The 23105-nt window shown below is 37.3% G+C and overlaps 1 protein-coding gene across 7 annotated transcripts in view; it reads right to left on the minus strand.

The window, feature by feature from the left end:
* The window catches only part of sorcs1 (sortilin-related VPS10 domain containing receptor 1), a 242033-nt gene that overhangs the window by 106433 nt on the left and 112495 nt on the right, over positions 1 to 23105 (minus strand). Inside the window, exon 1 of one of the 7 annotated variants that reach the window (XM_089132049.1) lies at positions 11024 to 11499. The exons of the other annotated variants lie outside the window; for them this stretch is intronic. Within the exon in view, the coding sequence (XP_088988175.1) occupies positions 11024 to 11047 (24 nt within the window). The 5' untranslated portion in view covers positions 11048 to 11499. Of the gene's footprint in view, positions 1 to 11023; positions 11500 to 23105 lie in introns of those variants that run through there. 7 annotated transcript variants of the gene reach the window in all.

The following is a 23105-nucleotide window of genomic DNA, read 5'->3' on the forward strand; positions in this document are numbered from 1 at the left end:
AATACTAATCTTGAAAGTTATATTTCATTTTACTTTGCATCACATGCAAAATAAGGTGAAATATCTAATAAATCCATTCAAGTTAAAGTTGAGAACTCCAACCCGGTCTCATCCCAAGACGTCATATAACTGACGTTTTGGGACGTCTTTTGACCATACGTCAATATTCGCCTTTTTAGGGCCCCCTTAAACGTCGGTAGATGAGGTTATGGGATCCTAACTCTACCCCATACCTAAACTTAACCCTAAACCTAACCCGTCACCTAACTGACGTTAAAGGTAAAGCGTCAGTTGTATGACGGCCCGGGATCGCCATCTACCGACGTTTAAGGGGGCCCTAAAAAGGCGGATATTGACGTATGGTCAAAATACGTCCCAAAAAAGTCCGTTATATGACTTTTTGGGATGAGACTGTGTTGAGAACTCACGTGAAGGTTGTTTAAATAGGATCGAAAACCAAACGAGACCAAAAGGCTCGACTTAAAAGTTATACAAACCTCACAAGAACCAAAGTACTGAAACTCACGAAAAAGAAGCGGGGAACATAAACAATAGCACAATAAGAAGCGCCAGAAAACAATCAAGCTATAGAAAAAAAAATCCTTTAAAATAAAAGACGTGAATAAGAACAAGTGGACCCGTTACAAAAAAGTTATAAAATAATAACAAAAAAATAACAAAACAAACTGAGACTAACTTTATAGGTTTTTTTTTTAAAGTATAGATCTCAAGTATATCAACAATGATTTATGTCAGTTTTAGTTTAGTGTCATTGATATGCTATTATAGATTTTGTGAAAACTTTGAATTCGATTTTGTTTTTTATATTTTCTGTTTCCATTTTAATTTATTGTGTTTTATGCTTGTCTGTTTATTTAGTTTTATTAGGCTATATATACAGTATACACACACACACCTATATATATATACAGTATATACAGTATACATATACATACATACATATACATATATATATATATATATATATATATATATATATATATATATATATATATACATATATATATATATATAGTATACACACATATATATATATATATATATATATGAAGAGTTCAGATGCAAAAGCCTCTAAGTGCCATTTGAAATTTTCTCCTAGAATGATAATTTTTATCAAGCTTGTATATTTAAGTTCAGTGATTTCACTTAAATGGCAATGATAATTACCTATTAATTGTTATTTAAGTGCAATTACTGAACTTAAATATACAAGTTTGATAAAAATCATCATTAAAGAAGAAAATTTCAAATGGCATTTAGAGGCTTTTGCATCTAAACTCTTCATATATTGGTCTAATTTGTTTTAGTTAAGTTATTAGTTAAGTTTAGCATAGTAAAGTTTCAAAATAAGTCTTAATAATGTCTCAAACTGTAACAAAGTTTGCATTCAAAAGCCAGAGATATCAAGAAGACCTCAAACTTTTTAAATATGAACATTTCCAATTTTTCAAGACAGTTGGTAAAATTTTATTCCGATGGTCAACTTTAGACATTCCACTAGCTATAAGTAACTTTACAACATGTCAACTAGCAGCCGTTCGAGTATTAGTTGACTGGCGGATTAATATCTGCAAATAGTTTACTTTCATTCAACTGACTAGTAACAAACTAGTAAGTAACTTTGCAAGTTTGTCAACTTATTCTACTAACGCTAGAGTTTACTAATACTCCAATGCTCATTTGATTGATGAATTCAATTTCCCAGTGTATTTTTTTTTTTTTTTAATTTTGGGGGAGAAATTAAAAACGCAGGATCCTGTTTAATATTAGGTCTGCATTATCTCCCACAAAACCCTAGTGACAAGGAATTATAAATCAGAAGCGAGTCTCGTCTGCGAGACACTTTGTCAAGCTCAAACATTGACAGAAGAGGCTCTTCCGTCTGTCCACGATAACATCACAGCCGTCCGTGATCAGTGCCATGTTGGAATAAAATATTTTCCCTTCTCTAGACTGAAAGGAGGATGTTTGGGAATGTGAGCGCAGGCTTACTGATCTTAGTCCTTAGAATCAATCAAGACAGCATTGCCCAGCAGATAATATGGGACGTGTTGTAACCCGGTCGATATTTGGCCCTGCCGCACTGCATATAAATCTTCTATGCTGGATATTGATGAATTAACCTTAAATAACCTTAACTAGAAATATGTAGAAATCTCCATGGATGCTGATAGATTTATAACTTGTCAAGGATGAATGCTGAATCAATAGAGGAGAATAACTTGGTTTCCTACGTTGATCCTTTTTGCTGGAAATTGATTTCATACACTCGTTTCAAAATTATATGAGGAAATCCAGTTTAAAGTAACTGTCATTCAAGCATTTCACAAGCTAGTGATTTAAAGAGATAATACACCCAAAAAAGAAAATACTGTCATTCACCAAGCGCTCCAATGATTCTTGAAAAACCTAGACATTGAAAACTCATCATAAATGTATCATGAAAGTGGTATGACCAATAGGGTTTTGCTGTATTTTGAGGCGGCATCAGATGAGTCAAGTGGACTACTTTAGTGATACCTTTGGGCCATTTTTGGAGATTGACAGCTTTTTTTGAAGTATATACAAGACATGCAACATTCCTTTCTGAAAATTTTGTCTTAACCCTATCCCTAATCCTAAACCAATAAATTGTTACCTAAAATCAGAGGTAAACAACCCTGGTAAGCCTAAACTCTCAAATCTGATTGGTTGATTAGAATGTTGTTCCAGGATCAACAAAGATGTTGATCAGATTCACTGGCGAATAAAGGTGCAGAAACTAGAGAGGAAATGATATGAACATTTCATATCACGGTTATAATGACCAAAATTATCACGGTTATCAATATTTTCCCTGTATTGTTCAAATGTGTACTAATACATACACTCAAATCATTTCACCAAGATGGCCGCATTTTAAATCAACAAAAAAAACGTTGGTTTGGTGACTTACAATGTTCCCTCAGTATGTATTTTAATAATGTTAAAATTATGCAATATTTATCCATTTCATTGGGAGTGCAGTGCGCTTGCAGAGTGAGCTCCACCCACATAAACTTCTGATTCGTTGTGATAGTGAGCTCCGCCAACATACTCTTCTGATTCGCTGTGATAATGAGCTCCGCTCACACACTCTTCTGATTCGCTGTAATTGTGAGCTCCGCCCACACATACTTCTGATTTGCTGTGATAGTGAGCTCCGACTACACACTCTTCTGATTGGCTGTGATAGTGAGCTCCACCCACACACTTTCTGATTCGCTGTAATAGTGAGCTCCGCCCACATACTCTTCTGATTGGCTGTGATAGTGAGCTCCCCCCACATACGCTTCTGATTAGCTGTGATAGTGATCTACCCCCACATACTCTTCTGATTGGCTGTGAAGTGAGCTCCCCCACATACTCTTCTGATTGGCTGTAATAGTGAGCTCCACTCCCATTCTCTTCTAATTGGCTGTGATAGTGAGCTCCCCCCACATACGCTTCTGATTGGCTGTGATAGTTAGCTCCGCCCACAAACTCTTCTGATTGGCTCTAATAGTGAGCTCCACCCACACAATCTTCTGATTGGCTGTGATTCTAAGGCATCTCGTTGTTATGAGACAAACAGCTTGGCGGTGGAGTCTTATTGCATCGCGTTTGGTTAGGACATGGTGTAAATTTTATTGTGGTTTATCGTCAAACCAGTAATCGTTTCATCTGTAGCACAAACATCTATTAAAAAGCTTTCGATGAAAACGAGCAGTGTTTGTGTATGGACCCCACAGCTTGTATGAGCTTGATTGATCACTGGCTCTCTGTTTCTGGCCTCGCCGCATTAATGGTCTTCCTCGCACCCTCCAATTACTCTCAGGAAAATGATTTGAGCCTCTCCTGATGTCTAAGAGCCACTGGAAAATTTCTGAACTGGAACCTGTCCAACTTAATGCATAAATTAACAGAGCCTCACCATGCAAGAGGAAGAGGAGTTATTCATCACTCGAGACCCAAACGCTACTCATGTTACAGTAACCAGCAGAATCGTACAACCTGTGGTGCGTCATAAGCCTCTGTGTTATGTACATCCATGTTTACCGAATATTGTCTCTTAAGAACTGAAGGAGCGAGACTGCAAGGCTGGATGGCTTCGGAAAGAGGATTAAGGGTGGGATGCTGTGTAGCGGAGCGCAGGGGTGGGGAATGGAGCACTGATGCGGAGAGATAGACAGAGGAAGGAGAGTGAGAAGGGGAGATATGTAGAAAGGGAGGAAGTGTTGACAGATAGGCAGAACTATTTTATGGCTTCAAAGTTACTGATGAGGAAAGGGCCACACAAAACTTCCTCACACAAAAGCTCCTGCTTTGCAACACATTCTGTTTCAAATATATGACTACTGTGGAAAGAGAAAATAAGGTTGAAAATAAGGATGAGCAGCTTTTTTCTTTTCTTTTCTTCATGAGGAGGCATCTACGGAAGCTTGTTTCCGCCACAGAATAAAACATTTTAAAAGATACATCGCACAATTCTAACTTTATTTCCTTAAAATTGCGAGATATAAAGTCAGTATTTTGTGATATAAATTCAAAATTGCGAGTTCATATCTTGTAATTGTCACTTTATAACACACAATTGCGACTAATTCACACGATAACGACTTTATATCTCCCAATTGCATGTTATAAAGTAAGAATTTAAACGCAATTTAAAAGAATTTATTTCTCGCAATTGCGAGTTTATATCATGTAAACTCACAGACTTTATGACACAACTTTAAATGGCACAATTCTGACTTTATAACTCGCAAAACACCCAAAAGTCAGAACTGTGAAATATAAACTCGTAATTTTGAGAAGAAATGTCCGAATTGTGAGATAAAAAGTATTTTTTCATTCTGAGGCGGAAACAAGCTTCCATAGGCACCAGTGGCAGTCCAGGGTATAATGTAAAGTAAAAAAAAAAAAAAAAACTGTGTACGGTGTATAGAAAACAAATCACTTTGCATTAACTTGCCAGTTTAGCTCCTAAAGTTGCAAGGTTGTATGTTTACATTATTATTTTATAACATTTAACAGATTTTGTTCATCCTAAAAAATACAACATGTGTAACAAGGGATACCAAAACAGTGTATGCTGATATTTCAAAAAAAAAAAAAAAAAAATATATATATATATATATATATATATATATATATATATACATATATATATATATATTGTTTTATAAAAATAAAGTTTTTATTGTTATTACATATATATATATATATATATATATATATGAATGAACATATAAAACAATAAAAACTCAAGACAAATATTTAAAAAAAAAAAAAAATATATATATATATATATATATATATATATATATATATATATATATATCAGTGTACACTGTTTTGGTATATGTGTATATGTATTTTTTTTTTTTTTATGTTTTCCAGTCTAAGTAATGGAAAAAAAAAAAAACACACACAGTTCCAGTTGGATAAAGCCAGTGTATCATAATGATATTTGAATATCCTGAAGATGAGTTTATCACTGGCAAAAAGCAAATACTTGACAGCTTTACCCACAATGCAATTCATCTCTTCTGTTTAGCCTTATCAGCATTTGGAATTAGCAAACCTCATCAAGTTCACTGTCTGCGTGTTTAAAGAGAGTAATTAATCATATGCTAATATATTGACTTGGAGAAAAATAAATTGTGAGCTAAGCTGGACCTGATTAAAACCTGCCAGAGACTTCATGGAAAAGGAAACACACGAAGGAGCAAAACATCTGAACTGTTTATTGTACCGTAACACGCCTTCAGCTGTCATTAGACCGATATACTGTATCAGTAAGTCTCAAGAAATGTGTCAGTAAAAATATTAATGGACTTTTAGTATAGTATGAAATAAATGTATTTTAAATACATGTTGGTATATTTTTCACTATAGGCAAACAGTAATGAGTCTGTACCATATGTATTCATTATTTTCAGACTGCTGCTTTACTGGTGAAGTTTAAAGGAGCGCTAGATTTCAGAAACCCTTGTTATTAGCGACACCAGTCGTCGTTAAGTAAACTGCAGCCAGCAACGTATTGCTAGTTCTCGCACTTGTAACGAACAAGAGATTGAACGTTATTCAATGCCCTGATATACTCACTGCAAAGTTATTTTCGTTCTTATACTGTTAGCGAACACAGAGACGCCATCCACACTGCTGTTTAGATGAACATGTAAATCTCAATAACAAAAATGACAGCACTAAGAAAGCATCCGATTGTAGATACTGTATGTGGATATGTTTGCACCAGCTTTGCAATTCCCCTGCATCATGTCGACAGATGAGGTTATTAAAATCCCACTAATATGATAGTTCTACCCTATCTCACGATCAATTCGTACGAATTTGTACGAGTGATTAAAAAGTGGCTAATTCTAGATTTGTCTAAACCCACGTGATGGTTAGGTTTAGGGGCGGGGTCAGGGGTAGGTCATTCATACGAATTCATACGAATTGGCCAGTTCGTAAAATATGTACGATTTAGCAAAGTGAGGTCGTATGAATTGTTACGAATTAGCCACCTCGTAAAATTCGTACGAATTCCCGTGAGATCGGGTTGGATAGTTTGATTAAAAAGTATATTTGAGACTATAGACTAGATGGGTCTAGACTATGTCTATAGTTTGAATTGATACAATTTCTTTGTGCGACACATTGATAAAAATGGCTGTTTCGGCATTATCCTGAACTTTGCATAAGCATTTGTTTCATGTTTCTCATCAGACTCTCGGTAGAGTGTTTAACCGTCACATCCTTTTAATTTCTCGACCAAAACATCCCGAGTCTTTCACAGTTGACCCTTCGCTAAGCCACGCCCGGAAACCGCCACTGGCCAATCGTGTCTTAGCAACCGTAACTTAGGCGCGGGAGGTCTGGCAAAATTTCGAGCGAGGGAAACATGCATATGGATTGTGCAAATCTGATACCCGGTATGCTAAAAGATTGGACGGGGGAGTGGAATTGTTTTCATTCCCTAAAATCCAAGGGGAGAAATGATGGGCGTGATCAAGCAGTGTGGGAGACCCATTTACAACTAAATGTCGACAGGATTAACAAAAAACACCTATTGCTTGGAAATATTGACGGTTCTTTGGTCATAATGCATATATTTTAACGTAAAATAAGCCGATTAAAGATAAGATGGAGGCTCACTGACATACTTTAAACAGCATTTTGTTAATCGATGGCCTACTACCCCTGACTAAGTAACTTTAACCCAATCCGATCTGGGCTCTCCCGGTGTAAGTGTTATTCCACAAGATTTAGGATTTATTTGATAAGCTGTTTGATTTATAATTATTAGGATTATTTTCACATTTCACATACCCTGCTGTGCACGAGCATAGCTGTTCCTCAATTTGTGTTTCCCATTTAAATGGTCAGCACATGAGGCGGCTGCTGCTTGCACTGGGACTATAGAATTTAGGTTCAATTTTTAAGAAATTATTCTCCAATCGGTTGCATATTATGTTGTGAATATATCCCTCGAATAGAATACTACAGTACCTTTAAAAAAAAAACAAAAAAAAAAAAAAACAACGGTTACCAATGTTCTTTAAAAAAACTTTGTGTTCAACAGAAAGAAAGAAACTCACAGGTTTGGAACAACAAGGGTAAGTGATGACAAGTTTAATTTTTTTGGGTGATGCCCCTTCAAAATGAAGTTACTTTTTAACACAGATGAGCCCTTCTCCTGAGCTATTAGATCCTTTTCTCTTCTCTTCTCTGTCTGTATGCAGTATCCATGAGCCTGGAGACATACAAGTGCTGCCGCTGCGGCTGCCTTGTTCAGCACATGTACAACACAGCTGCACCATCTTGTGTGGCTGTGCGAGTGCCTCTTCATCTGCTTTCCTTCTCCACTCATTCCCATCGGAGTCAGGTGGCAGGCGATGCTGCGTTTAGTATTGATGTTCAGAAATAAAGTCAGAATCCGAGGGAAGAATGCATCCGTCCGGGTCCATCAGAGAAGACCTTCTCATTGCTTTAAAGATCCCTTCCCTTCCATTTACTGTCATGCCAGACTGTATGCGACATGAAAATAGCAGGAGAATCCAGAGTGTTCTGGCTGAACGTTGATGCTTGGTCATCTAGTGGTGTCATGCAAGGCCACACCACAGTGCTCGAAGATGGGAATCAGCAATTCTCTAATCAAGTGGATGCTGGAGGGAGTGTGATTATGAAAGAGAGTGCGGATGTGAGGGTTATTTCAGGAGAAATTGAGACTTGGAAGAGAACCGCAAAAAGTCTGTGAGATGTTACAGAAGTAAGTTTTTAGAATCTTTACCTTGGCAGAAATATATATTTATATAAAAATCAGAAAAAAGTTGACAGAAAGAAAGACAGATAGAGAGACAGGCAGGCAGGCAGACAGACAGACAGACAGACGGATAGACAGATGGACAGATAGATAGATAGATAGACAGCCATACAGCTAGACAGACAGACAGACAGACAGACAGACAGATAGACAGATAGACAGATAGATAGATAGATAGATAGATAGATAGATAGATAGATAGATAGATAGATAGATAGATAGATAGATAGATAGATAGATAGATAGATAGATAGATAGATAGATAGATAGATAGATAGATAGATAGCCAGACAGACAGACAGACAGACAGACAGTTAGACAGACAGACAGACAGACAGACAGACAGACAGACAGACAGACAGACAGATAGATAGATAGATAGATAGATAGATAGATAGATAGATAGATAGATAGATAGATAGATAGATAGATAGATAGATAGATAGATAGATAGATCGACAAGACAGACAGACAGACAGACAGACAGACAGACAGACAGATAGATAGATAGATAGCTAGACAGACAGACAGAAAGACAGACAGACAGACGGACGGACAGTTAGACAGACAGACAGACAGACAGACAGACAGATGATAGATAGATAGATAGATAGATAGATAGATAGATAGATAGATAGATAGATAGATAGATAGATAGATAGATAGATAGATAGATAGATAGATAGATAGATAGATAGATAGATAGATAGATAGATAGATAGACAGATCGACAAGACAGACAGACAGACAGACAGACAGATAGCCAGACAGACAGACAGACAGAAAGACAGACAGACAGACAGACGGACAGTTAGACAGACAGACAGATAGACAGACAGATAGATAGATAGATAGACAGACAGACAGACAGACAGACAGATAGATAGACAGACAGACAGACAGACAGACAGACAGACAGACCAATAGATAGCTAGATAGATGGACGGACGGACGGACGGACGGACGGACGGACGGACGGACGGACGGACGGACGGACGGACGGACGGACGGACGGACGGACGGACGGACGGACGGACGGACGGACGGACGGACAGACAGACAGACAGACAGACAGACAGACAGACAGACAGACAGACAGATAGATAGATAGATAGATAGATAGATAGATAGATAGATAGATAGATAGATAGACAGACAGACAGACAGACAGACAGACAGACAGACAGACAGACAGAAAGGAAGTCAGAAACAAAATCAGCAGTCTTTGTCTGGAATTTCAGTGCTGATCTGAAATCAGTGTTGCTATATTTCCTTGTATACTGATTGTAAGTGGAGAAATCAAAACCTGGGTCATTTCAGCAAGCATTTTCCAATTTTAACCCTGTGACCTCATATAAAATTTCAGCACATTATTCCATAAATGAATCTCCAGAGGACAGAAATAATGAGCAGATTTTTCATTATGCAGGAAAAAACGTAAAACAGGGACCAATTAAGGCTCGTCTAAGGCACAGACATGTGAAACGACATAAATAGAAGGAATTCGATCACGAACAGTCATTTTGAATGCCGTACCTTTGCCCAATGTTGTGAATATATTTGCATTAAAAGACCAGCCCGGCTTACCCGACCATGAATTTGTGCATTGCAATGTTATATAAACTAAAGCATTGCCATCGCAGCATTCAGAACGCATTTGTGACATAATTTGTTGACATGCACTTAAAGTCCCATTTATATTCTCATTTTGTGTCTGTGTCTGTGCGACTGGACGATTCTGGGCGTGTGCCAGAGCTCTGGACTCTAAGAGGGTTTTTCCTCACACGTTTTTATCAAGATAATGCTTCTTTTGAGTGACTGCCATCTACATTGATGTAATCAATATAGATAATGTATCCTTGAGCATCAGGGCTCACTAAATCAGAGCAAGCATCCATTCAAATGCAGCCTGGCAGATGTGATATCGGCTGTTATATAAGTAAGCAATTCAAAATCACTGTTCTCTAACAACCTGACCCAGCACTGTCATTATATTGCACTGCCCTATTAGTGACCCTGCCATTTTTCACCAGGATTGAGATAATGAATAATCTGACCACAACATTGTGCTCTGAATATTAGAAAACATGCTTGACTATCCTGTGAACCCCATTTAAAACACACAATCTATGATAAAGATGTACAGGCAGACTCCACGAACCCAAAACGCCTCCCTTCTCTTTTGCCCTTTTGTTTTTTTTTTTTATTCCATTTTGCTTCTGTGCCACGCCGGCAAATTTCTCCGCTCTGTGAAATTCCTCTTATGGAGCTGTATTAGCTGCCATTTCGCTAAGAATCAAATGTGACCGGCGCATAGCAGGTATCTCATTATTTCTCAATGACCACGGTAAAACACAAGGTCAGAATTCAGCAGATCTTGCTCCTATAGCAGGCTTAGTATCCCATTTAGATGCAATTTTCAATTCCCTGCTCTATATTACTGTGCAGATATCAACCATTCTTATCTCATCTGTCCAACTCTCATCCGTTTCACTTCCACAGCCCAGGTCCAACTAGTATGTGACAGAGTACAAAAAGTGCGATTCTTGGTGTGTTGCAAAACCTAGTGAGCTACCTACAAAGACAACATTCCCAACATCTTATTTCAACCAAAGGCAACACAGTAAGTGTACTTTAAAGGAGTAATGAAACTTTTGCTGATAATTTACTCACCCCCATGTCATCCAAGATGTCCATGTCATTCTTTCTTCAGTCGAAAAGAAATTAAGGTTTTTGATGAAAACATTCCAGGATTTTTCTCCATATAATGGACTTTACTGGTAACCAAACGGTTCAATGTCCAGAAAACAGTTTCAGTGCAAACTGCAAACTGTTCAAACAGCTTTAAACGATTCCAGACGATGAATAAGGGTCTTATCGAGCGAAACGATCACTCATTTAATAAATAAATAACAAAGTTTAGGTTTTATAAGCTTGTTCTGTGACGCATGTTTGTGTCTCTCTTGTTCAAACTCGTTCATCAAAATCTTTTTCCGAGTCATTTGGTTCATTTAACGAACGAACATATGCCAGACGCATGGAAAAACGCTTTGGTGGACACACAGCCTAATAAGCAAAAGAAAACTTTACATTTGTGTTTAAAAAATGTTTTCCTGTTCTTCTACAATCCAGAATGGCAGCAAAAACTGAAAGGTTTATTTGAGCAGCGCCCTCTACTGTACAGGGGTGAATTTTTTTCAGTCTGAAGGCCTATACATTTGCCCCAACAAAATTACTTTTTGTTATCAAAAACAACAACAACAAAACTAAAAAGTAACACAAAAAGAACGTGCCATTACTTTCCATAAAAAGTAACTAAGTAGTTACTTTTTATGGAAGTTTTATAAGTAGTAAAAAGTAACTGAAAAGCAACTAAGTAGTTACTTTTTAGGGAATAATGCAATATTGTAATGCTTTTGTACTTTTGAAAGTAACTTTGCCCAATACTGTTTGGGAATGCAAATGGATAACTCCCTCCATGTTTTATAGACATCTTTGGATCTCAGCAAAACCCAAATTTCCGAAATCATTCACAGGCAAAGAGTATTTCTGATTCTGTTGTTTTCTGATTAGCTAAACAAGTGCTGACAGTTTTTTTTTTTTTTTTTTTACTATTTTTAGACTCTAGGGCTGTCACAGCAACAGAAGTGATCTCTATTTCAGAGATGTCTGTCAGTATGCATTCAATTCAAACATACTTCTCCTTTTACTTACCCAGATAAAGTGCACAACCCAGCACAAATCCACCATGCTCATGATTCGTTGACAATTCTTTGTCTTAAGAATGAAGATTCTCATCCAAATCACCAGCTGGGACTCTCCACTCATAATTGTCGTTCAGCTTGAATCGTCATCTCATTTACGTTCACATCTGGTTTTTAAGGCTAGTCTTTGAATTCTTAAACTGATGGGCACAATTGAAAACTCTGCGTTGCAAAACATCTACATTCCAAAACCCGAAATATGACCCTGAGAAGAAAGCTATGAAACTTCTCAGAACAGCAAAGACGCTCTTTTGAGAAGTTTTTGCATTTATTCTAAAAAAAAAAAAAAACATTACCAAGAAGAAGAAGAAGATAAAAACAAGTCAAAGGACGAGTACATCAGTTGCATAATGCCTGTGGCCACAAGAACGCGTTGAGATGGTCAAGGTTGAATAAAAAGTGCTTAATGTGATTCAATAAAAATATTTATGTTTAAACAGATGGCCATCTATGTACATCTCGGGAGAAGACGCAGAGCCCGGGCCCTAAAATGAATGCACTGTCAGTGAAAAATTAAGTCAAGCCCCTGAAACCATAACAACGAAGAAGATAGATTTCAAGAGAGGGGGCCTCGAGTGGATTTCAAACACATCAGCACAACACCTGCGGCCTATGACAGGTTTAAAGGGAAAACTGTTTAGCATGGAAATTTGCGGCATACACTTATTGGTAAATATTAAGGATAAGTGTGTCCTTGAAGAAATGTAAAAGTAATTGTAGTAATTTTCACCGAAATGCAGTATAACCTGTAATAGTGTGAATGGCACACACCTGGTTATGACTTCATTTAACATCTAAATCGGGATCTTTCCCTAAAGTCATGCTCAGTGAAAACACAATGACTTGCTCTAAAGCTAAAGCTTCTCATATAGCCACTAATAACACTAAATCAAATCAAATAGCCCAAAGCCTAATGGGTAATTATCGAGACCGCCACATGTGCACGCTTGTACTTTTTTAGAATGCCGATTGGTGTTGAATGTTAATTCCAAGTGACCTCATAAAAGCTGCCTAAAAGACATAGCCACTGTTCTATAATAAAGTCATTGTAATGTACTGTCATAGTAACACAACCTTATTTGAATGTGTTACTATATTCGATATAGCATACAACTGCACACAAGTCACCACTATCATTTTCCAACTACATTTTTAGAAGGACATGCACTGAAAAACATTTGGTGTAGGATCTACAAAAAAATCACATTATATCACCCATAAATGATGACAAAGAAACAACAAGTAACATATTGAATTGAACATGAAATTGTCAAACTAGGTATTTAATTGTAAAACATACACCAATGATCTTTATTTACTACAGCGTAGTAGTGCTAGCAAGGCTAGTTCTCTGCATCAGAGCCACTTTACCCTTGTCACGACATCCAGCGCATGTCTTGATTTCTGTCAGCTGCAGAAGAGTCAATGTACAATGCAACCATCTTAGGAGCCTCTACATGAGGATCAATGCAGTTACAAACCACAACCAGTCTGAAAATAGACCACTGATTCTCAAGGGACCAAAGCACATTAGGGGGCGCAGCATGAGTTAAAATACTATTGATATTAATTGATATATTAAAATAACCTAACTCTAAATTAAAATGCTAAAAAAAACAAAAACAAAAACACAGAGTGTATATTAACGATAACGGGTGCCATGTGCGTAATATAGCGCCGTTTTGTCATATATCGTTCTATATGACGCTAAAGGATGAGAATGCGTTGATAATATACATTAAGAATGCTACTTTGCGTTTGGAGTGGAAAGGGAAAATTTGGAGTATTAACTCTTGATAAATATGATTAAGAGCTACTAATCAAATATCAGTTGTTAGTGACAGCTGGAACTGTGAAACGGCTGCACGCACCAAAGTTGTCATCCACACAAACTGAAAACCTTCATACCTTGATTTGACTACATTTCATTTGACATGCTATTCAGGGAACGCCATCTCATGTATTCATCTATCCATGTCTCTAATTCTTTGTGCATTTCTCTCTCTCTTTCTTGTACAAAAACACACACAGTCCTGTCTGCATCTCCCCAGCCTCACTATAAAAGGAGCCTTTTTAAGGGGTCTATGTCAGGGAGAACAGGCCCAGGAAGCTTGCCAGATGCTTACCAATGGAGACAGAGCACTTTAATAATGCTGAAATCAGCACAAATAGAATGGAGGGAAAGGTGGAGACAAACAGAGAAATGAAGAGAGAGACTTAGATATTTAGGAAGAAAGGCAGACAGGGAGGTGAAGTCTGATGAGCGCTACACAAACTATAAATCTGTTTCGTGAAAAAAAAGCGAAACATAAACAGGACAGAGACATCTGTTAGCATTCATTTCAACGGCAGCTGCTTGGATGGCATGCGATTTGAAATCGTCCATTGACGCTAGTGTATATAAACAAATTAAATGAAGCAACCTTTGGATGATCTACCAATCAAATGAGCTGTAAATGCCATGTGACTAATCACTCTAGATCTGGAAAATGACATCAATGTCGATTGCCTGATGGCATCACAAGAACATTCCTTCACTAGAGACGCAGCGATTTGATACGTACTCATACCCAAGGGAGCGGGTGGCATTCTTCATGTATTATTAAACACACAAAAAGGAAAAGTAATGTATGTTTAAGCAGTTGCTGAACCCTAAGCTGTTTACACTCAATGCAAATATCATCCTCGTGAAAATAATGCCATTGTGTGTTTATATATTTGTATACGTGTGTAGTTAAATATTTACGGACCATTTATTTCAATGTCTTTGCTTTCTGCAACCCAAAGGTTTCAACATACTGTTACACACACTTTTAATTTTTTTTTTTTTTTTTTTGGAAATAGGCCCATTTTACAACTCCCCCAGAGTTAAACAGTTGATCTTCTGATATTTAGAAGAATATCAGTAACCAGACAGTATCTGGTCTCATTGACTTCCATAGTAGGAAAAATGGAAGTCAATGAGAACTGTCTGGTTACTGATATTCTTCTAAATATCAGAAAATCGGCTGAATTTCTGCGTCAGTTGGATGACGCCCCAGGATAAAATAAAATAGAAAGCATAATAGATAGTAAAAATAAAATAAAATAAAATGATTCGATTGCTTTGTAAGGACTTTATTTTAAAATCTGCAAACAACTAAAATAAAACAATAACTGATATTCTCAAATGAACAAAAACACTGTTTTGGGCTGTTCTCTAAATCAGTGAAATGTTGTGATTTTATGATCTAAACTAAAACTGACTTCCAATTTACAAGAGGGACGCACTACAAAGTAGCGACACAACAGGACTGTGGCACTTAATAAAGATTTAATGCGTTGCGTTGTGTTGTGTACATGCATAAGTGGGGAAATTGGAGGTGTTCGCCTCTGTGCCAGCAACAAAAAGCACAAGCCACAAACAAGGCTGTCTAGGCTTGTTATAAAACGCATATGTAAATGAGTCTGGCAGTTATTGAGGAGGTTATGCCAGAGTTGGCCTTTTTTGTTGACTCTCTAATATCAGTCTTAGTCTTAGGAAAGGAAGCTGGTTATGAGCAGAGTAAAAGGCCAGAGCTTCAGGTAGCAGTCTTCCCATGGTGCTTTTAATAAGAACCTCTCTCTCTCTCTCTCTCTCTCTCTCTCTCTCTCTCTCTCTCTCTCTCTCTCTCTCTGAGGAGCTGAATTGCTAAATATATTCTAAGCCACGCAGTTCTGTGATGAATAAAACATTGCATCAGTGAAACTTAGACTTTTGCACGACAATTACCAAATGCATCTAGACACTGCAAATGTTTCTCGCTAGATCAAGAAATTTAGACAGTTTGTCCTTTAAGTGCTTTGTTTAAATTGCAGGGCAAGGAAAACGCCGCTCTTTGGGACAGCGCTCGTCTCGTGCACTCCGCATTTTGTTCTTCTGTATTAAAAGAGCATCCACTTAATAATGGTCTTACTTGCGAAAATGCATATTAATGTTGATGAATTAAACATTACCAAAAAATTTAAGGATGATGACTGCTATTTTTATAACCCCATAACACACATTTCCTGTGCATACCTAGTACTAATAAGCATAGTTTCTGTATAAATGCATATTTAGATCTTCACATCCATTTAATCGCTAAAAGCAACCCTGAATCTGCTAACGTTTTATTGTGTAGTTTGTTGTACGTAACGCTGCAGTTTCATATTATGTATATTACATTATGTACAGTATTTTAACAGTGTTGTTCAACAAAACCATATGTTTACTTGCTTTTGATATTTATTTGAACCAATTATTGTAGTTTAAGTCATTTTTAAGGTTATTGTTCACTTAGTTCTATTTTTATAACGAAAACCGATTATATAAACCGATTTCTCGATTAATCGTCAGAATAATCGACCGATTGATCTATTACCAAAATATTAATTATTAATCAATATTCTGCTCCTGTGATCATAATTTCTGTGAAAAGGAATTAAAGAGGTGGTTGATTGCAATTTCACTTTTTTTCATTTTAAAGGGTAACTAAACCCTAAACCAACTTTTTTTAGTTAATGATCTGTAAGAAAGGGGCTTTTTTAATGCTGATCATTGATTATGTAACTTTTTTGACATTTGGGTATAAAGTGTTTTATTTCTAAAATATATGGTGTAAAAACGTCTTAGTGCTGCCCTCTTCAGGTTGAACCGGCTACTGCAGTTGAATTTTCCTATTGGATGTCTGCGGTTCTTCATGACGTACGGAGGTTTCAGCTCACCACACCTTTGGTACAAGTTACCACGACCTCGGCAGTTTAAAAATCATCTTGTTTCGTCAAAACCACTGCGAGTCAAGAGTTGGAATTATGAGTATTGAAAATGATCAAGATAGAGTATTGTAGCATCTATTTAGCATAGCATTTATATAGTTATTTTGATTATTTTGTATCGCCTAGTTAGTTAGTAGCATAGTACAGTTAGGATAACTGCTTCTCCTGCATGGACTCCACAACCGCAGCGGCGTCTTGATGTGAGTGATCATATTTTATGGGCCAGAAGGCGCCTCCTAGTGGTCTAACCCTAACCCTACCCCAGACCTAAATCCGAAGCGTGTCATAGTGACGCTAAAGGGTGCCATTCACGTTGGATATACACGTTTTGTCAAAAGTGTCACGTATGATGCCCTGGGATGAGAATGGGTTGATATTTTATGATGTAATTTTTTGATTTGATCAAGAATGTAAACCAATGCCAATGCTAGTAGCCAGTTAGAAAGTAAAGTTCAAGGAAAGGAAGGAAAGGAAAAGGAAAAGAAAGGAAAGCTTGACTCTCTTCATCACTGCTTTTTGGTCTGATTCTGGCTCAAACTGACACTGTTATTTACATACATGAGCACATGCAACTTTCATCTGTAAAGGTAACTGGCGTGAAGTTTCTGGCAGCGCAGTCTCATCCCAAGACGTCATATAAATGACCATACGTCAATATCCGCCTTTTTAGGGTCCCCTTAAACGACGGTTGATGACGTTATCGGATCCTAACTCTACCCCAGACCTAAACCTACCCTGTCACCTAACTGACGTTAAAGGTAAAGCGTCAGTTGTATGACGTCCCAGGATCGTCATCAACCGACGTTTAAGGGGACCCTAAAAAAGGCGGATATTGACGTATGGTCAAAAGACGTCCCAAGACGTCAGTTATATGACTTCTTGGGATGAGACTGTGTTATTTCTGGACACCGTGCACTACGCAGTTTAGCCAATCACAACACACCAGCCCAACTAACCAATCTGAGCCCATTGCCTGTTTCTGAGGAAGTGTTTTCAAAGAATCAGGATGTCAACCAGAGGAGAAAGCAGTTACAATAAAGGTGAAATTTATGAAAAATAAGGCTTAAAAAAACACCAAGACATGTTATATTGCACCCCATAAACACAATCACGCAAAGAAAAAAAAGCAGTAAACCACCCCTTTAAAGGGATACTCCACTTTTTTTTTTTTTTTTGGAAATAGGCTCAGTTTACAACTCCCCCAGAGTTAAACAGTTCAGTTTTACAGTTTTTGAATCCATTCAGTCAATTTTCTGATATTTAGAAGAATATCAGTAAACAGACAGTTTCTGGTCTCATTGACTTCCATAGTATTTTTTTTTTTTCCTACTATGGAAGTCAATGAGACCAGAAACTGTCTTGTTACTGATATTCTTCTAAATATCAGAAAATCGGCTGAATGGATTCAAAAACGGTAACACTCAAATGTTTAACTCTAAGGGAGTTGTAAAATGAGCCTATTTCCAAAAAAAGTGGAGTATCCCTTTAAAGTGATTGATGTTTTACTGGCACTAGTGTTAGTGTTGGTGTTTTCAAAATTGTAACTAGAGGCATGAGTTTTTACCGTCTTTTACCCAAATAATAAAACCAAGCTCACAGACATAACTACTGTGTGGTCACACACTTACACACTTACAAAAAAAAAAAAAAAAAAACATGCACACACAAAAACATGTGTGGAATAATATGTGGATTTTTTTCAGAGCTAAATGAATAAGCAGTGTTTCGGCTCTGCATGTCCATTGATTTTCAGTAAGGAACTGAAGTTGAGAGAAATCTTGTGCACACAAAACATTCATTGCTGATTCATTTGCATGTTAGAAAAGGAAAGAGAAACTCGAAACCCACTGAGGCCAGATTTTCATGACAAAAAAAACAAACAAGTTATCTTTAGGTTTTCTCAAGGATATAAAGCAGAAATACAACAGAAATACAAATAAAATAATACATTTTTGATTCAGTAAAATTTGTGTTTTACCATTTAGGTTATGGTTGTCACATTTGCATCTCCCCTGACACCATTTCCACAATCAAACACGTGTGCCATATTTTCTTTTTACCTGTTAAGAGTCATAAGTGCCATCTGATTTGTGAATGAATCCTAGCGAGCTGGCCTATAGTTACAGTTCTGTCGAGCAATAATAATAATAATTTGCAAGCTAGCAATATACCAAGTCATGTAAATGGGTTATTTCAAGCCTATTTCATCGCTTTCTGTGGGCTTTCAGCTTCTGAAAAGTGAAAGGCAAAACATGAACTTGAATCACGGCCTATAATCACCAAAAAGCTCACTCTTGTGACCATTAGGGAGTTTCAACCCCGTAAGCAAAAACAGCAAAATAAAAGAGCCCTCTAGTTAGCATAATTGTTGCATAATTCCTCTCATAAAATAATCCCTTTAAAGCAAGTGGTCTTGTAAAGATTGCGTGCTGTAAGACTCGTAAGCTTTCTGACTCGCGTACAGCATCTGGCAAGGGCGACATCAGAGGAACAGAACAGCTGATGCTTCCCCTATTAACTTTCAACTTATGGATATGGTGGCACCTCTCCAAAGATATCCTGAACCCAGGAGTCATGATTGCCAAGGTCAGAACTGATGAAAACATGATGAGACGGCAGTTTATATTTTAACTCACCCTCTTTTTTTTTACTCCGTTCTGATCGATTTTTCCTATTTTAATGCGCAGTAGGAGACGTGAGCTTTTTAATTACAACCTGAACTGGTGGGTTAATTGAACATAACAGAAGCCCGATTTTGTGTTACAGCAAATCAAGATGTTACTTATGCAAATTGGGAGACGTCCCCTCAGGGTGCCGGGGACGCCTCTTTAGATGCCAATGTCACACTCCACACTCAAAGTGCACACTGCGCTCCGAGTATATCATCTAGCGGGAAGAAAGAGCCTTTTATGGAGATTATCGCTCCTAATGGATGTTCCTGGGGTGTGTCTGCCAGCCTTATTTTCTCATTTGTGTCTATCGCAGTTAATCACGGTATTCAAGACTATGCCCTTTCTGAAAAATTATCTTCTTGTCCGTGAGAAATTACTGAACAGGTAAGGAACTGTGAATTTGCAGAAAGCAGGTTATTAAAGTTATGCAGTGAAGCTGGTATAAACTTAGATTGAAATATATATAGGCCTATGTATAAATATAGTAGAGATGGGCAATAATGTTGTTTACATTTAAAAAAAAAATTAATCATTCTTTGAAATTGGGTTTGATATGCACTGCAAAGAATCGATTTGAAAGAGATTCATAAATGTTTCAGAGCTTTGTGAAATTAGCCGTAAAAATAGCCGTTTTTCTAACCCATACATGCAACAATTGCCTGATGTGCTGAATGAGCCCTTCTCTGATCACTGTGATTGCCTCTATAATCCTGTACAGTAAAATAAATAAGAGGGATTGGGGACAGAATTTGAGACTGGGCGTGACATCACGCTCACCTGGTTATGTCTGGCAGGTTTGTGTATTCGCCGCCATTCTTATTATCAGTGAAGACAACTCGAGAGACAAAACTGTAGTCAACTTTCCACAAAAGTAGAAGATGGGTTCAAAGAGACCGGCTTGTAGTTCATTCCAAACCCCAATGCAAACTCCACGTAAGACAAAGACAATAAAATTTCTGTCTAGTGCCAGGCGTCGGAATAAGACGAGAGTAAATATCGGGAAGGCTTTCAACAAATGGAGAGATCTCCGGTCTGCTCTAGAGCTCAAACGGGATCCTATACAAAGTAATAACTTATATTGTTCATGAACGTGTTTCTATAATAATACAATCATAGTGGATACAGTAAGCACATAAAACAGTTCAACATGGAGATAGAGGGAAACAAAAAAAACAAGTTTTCTACTTCCCCCGTTTTTCCCCTCACACATAAGTGTGTAATTTACTCAAACGGTTTTCATATATTTAAAATGACTTGCAGATTTATAACTTTATTACGTCTGAAGACATTATGACTGTAACAAAAGACCTCTGGTTGCAGTTTCGCTTGTTGCCAGAGGGGGCATAGTTCTGCAAAAACTCAGAGACTTGCACAATGCACCTTTAATGTTATATTGACACGTTGGGATGTCACCTCCAACCTTCCCCGGTAACAAAGAAAAGAAAAGAAGCAGCATTTTTAACTCAGTCAACGCTAAACTGTCCCGATACCCCTGTGTAGTAATTAAATCTATTTTTTAGCTCACAAAAGTCCTGAGTTAAATAGTACTGTTTTTTTTACTACAAGTTCTAATTAAGTTATTTATGTTAGAGTAATTACCCTAATTAGTGTACATTATAATGTGTTCCAGTTAATGTTGTTTGTCACACAGTGGTGCACCATTTCTTCAAGCTGTTTTCTTGTTAAAAATATGATTGTGACAAATACACCACTTCATTTAATCTCTTTCATATATATATATATATATATATATATGAAGAGTTCAAATGCCATTTGAAATTTTCTTCTTTAATGATGATTTTTATCAAACTTGTATGTTTAAGTTCAGTAATTTCACTTAAATGGCAATGATAATTACCTATTAATTGTTATTTAAGTGAAATTACTGAACTTAAATATACAAGATTGATAAAAATCATCATTAAAGAAGAAAATTTCAAATGGCATTTAGAGGCTTTTGCATCTGAACTCTTCATATATATATATTTTTTTTTTCCAAAATTATCATTGATATGTCTTTCCATTGAACCAACCAGACAGTTGATGGACCCCATTGACTTCAGAAAAAAAAAATTGATTGGATGAAATTGATTGGATTGTTGTAGTTTGATATTGTTGTGATGTCATGTGAGTGACAGGTTGTCCCGCCCTCAGGCCAGTAAACACATCATCAGAGAAGAGATGTAATTGCAAGAGGGAGGAGTTATTTTATTTAAGATTATGAGAGCCACATCAATGACAAACATGTGATCCTGCACAGATGCCAAACAAATATACAAAAGAAAACTTGAAATGTTACTCAGGACAAAAGTTTGAATGATTACAGTGCAGCCAAACGCTAGATTAATGTTCCATATCAAAGGTTCACAGAGGAAAGCTGAGATGGTTGTTCAGGAGCTGTGGAAGAATTACTGGAGCTCTTTACTTCTTCAAAGCTCTGTGCGTGCTGGCATCCCAAGGGAAATACCGACCACTCGGCCATATGTCTGTGGCAACAAAAGAGAACAGTTCCTCTATGCCTCTCTATTCTTTCTCTTTCATTCCCACCTTGACACCTGCGCTGAAGAACCAGGGAGTTGAATCACTTAGTTAAGGGGAGCTGTCAAACCAGACCCCAGGAATAGAGCCTGTTTGGTGGGATGAAATGTGGGCAGTCTGGACTCCACAGGAACACACATTTGGAGCTTGTGCAGTTCTGAGCTTTGTTCAGCAAACTCGCACCCGATCTAAGAACGGCTTCTGGTGTGCAATGCCTGAACTGAACATACAAACAAGTTTATGGACTGATCTCAGATCAGTTTGATAGTTCTGTCAGGAAACCACCAGCTGTTTCCAGGTGGTTCGAGAGGAAATGAGAGGACATCTGTGAGGTGGACCAAAGGTCCTACCTGTGGAGTTGCAAAACTCTACCTGAGCAGAATGCCTGAAATAGCCCGTTCCTCACACCAGAAGGAATTGTGGGTAAGAATAAGTGGATAAAAGCTCTTCTTCCTGCCTTGATAAAATCTCACAGTGGATTTGACAACAACTTGTGTGTGTCTGTTCGTCCGTCCGTCCGTCCATCCATCCGTCTGTCCGTCCATCCATCCATCCATCCATCCATCCATCCATCCATCTATATATATATATCTATCTATCTATCTATCTATCTATCTATCTATCTATCTATCTATCTATCTATCTATCTATCTGTTTGTATGTCTGTCTGTTTATCTGTCATCTGTCTGTCTGTCTGTCTGTCTATCATCTGTCTATCATCTGTCTGTCTGTCTGTCTGTCTGTCTGTCTGTCTGTCTGTCTGTCTATCTATCTATCTATCTATCTATATGTCTGTCTGTCTGTCTGTCTGTCTATCTATCTATATGTCTGTCTATCTATATGTCTGTCTGTCTGTCTATCTATGTGTCTGTCTGTCTGTCTGTCTATCTATCATCTGTCTGTCTATCTATTTAACTATCTATCTGTCTGTCTGTCTGTCTCTCTATCTATCTATGTCTATCTATCTATCTATCTATCTATCTATCTATCTATCTATCTATCTAT

Source organism: Pimephales promelas, chromosome 6 (assembly GCF_988280905.1).
Source record: "Pimephales promelas chromosome 6, fPimPro1.hap1.1, whole genome shotgun sequence".
Classification (NCBI taxonomy): domain Eukaryota; kingdom Metazoa; phylum Chordata; class Actinopteri; order Cypriniformes; family Leuciscidae; genus Pimephales; species Pimephales promelas.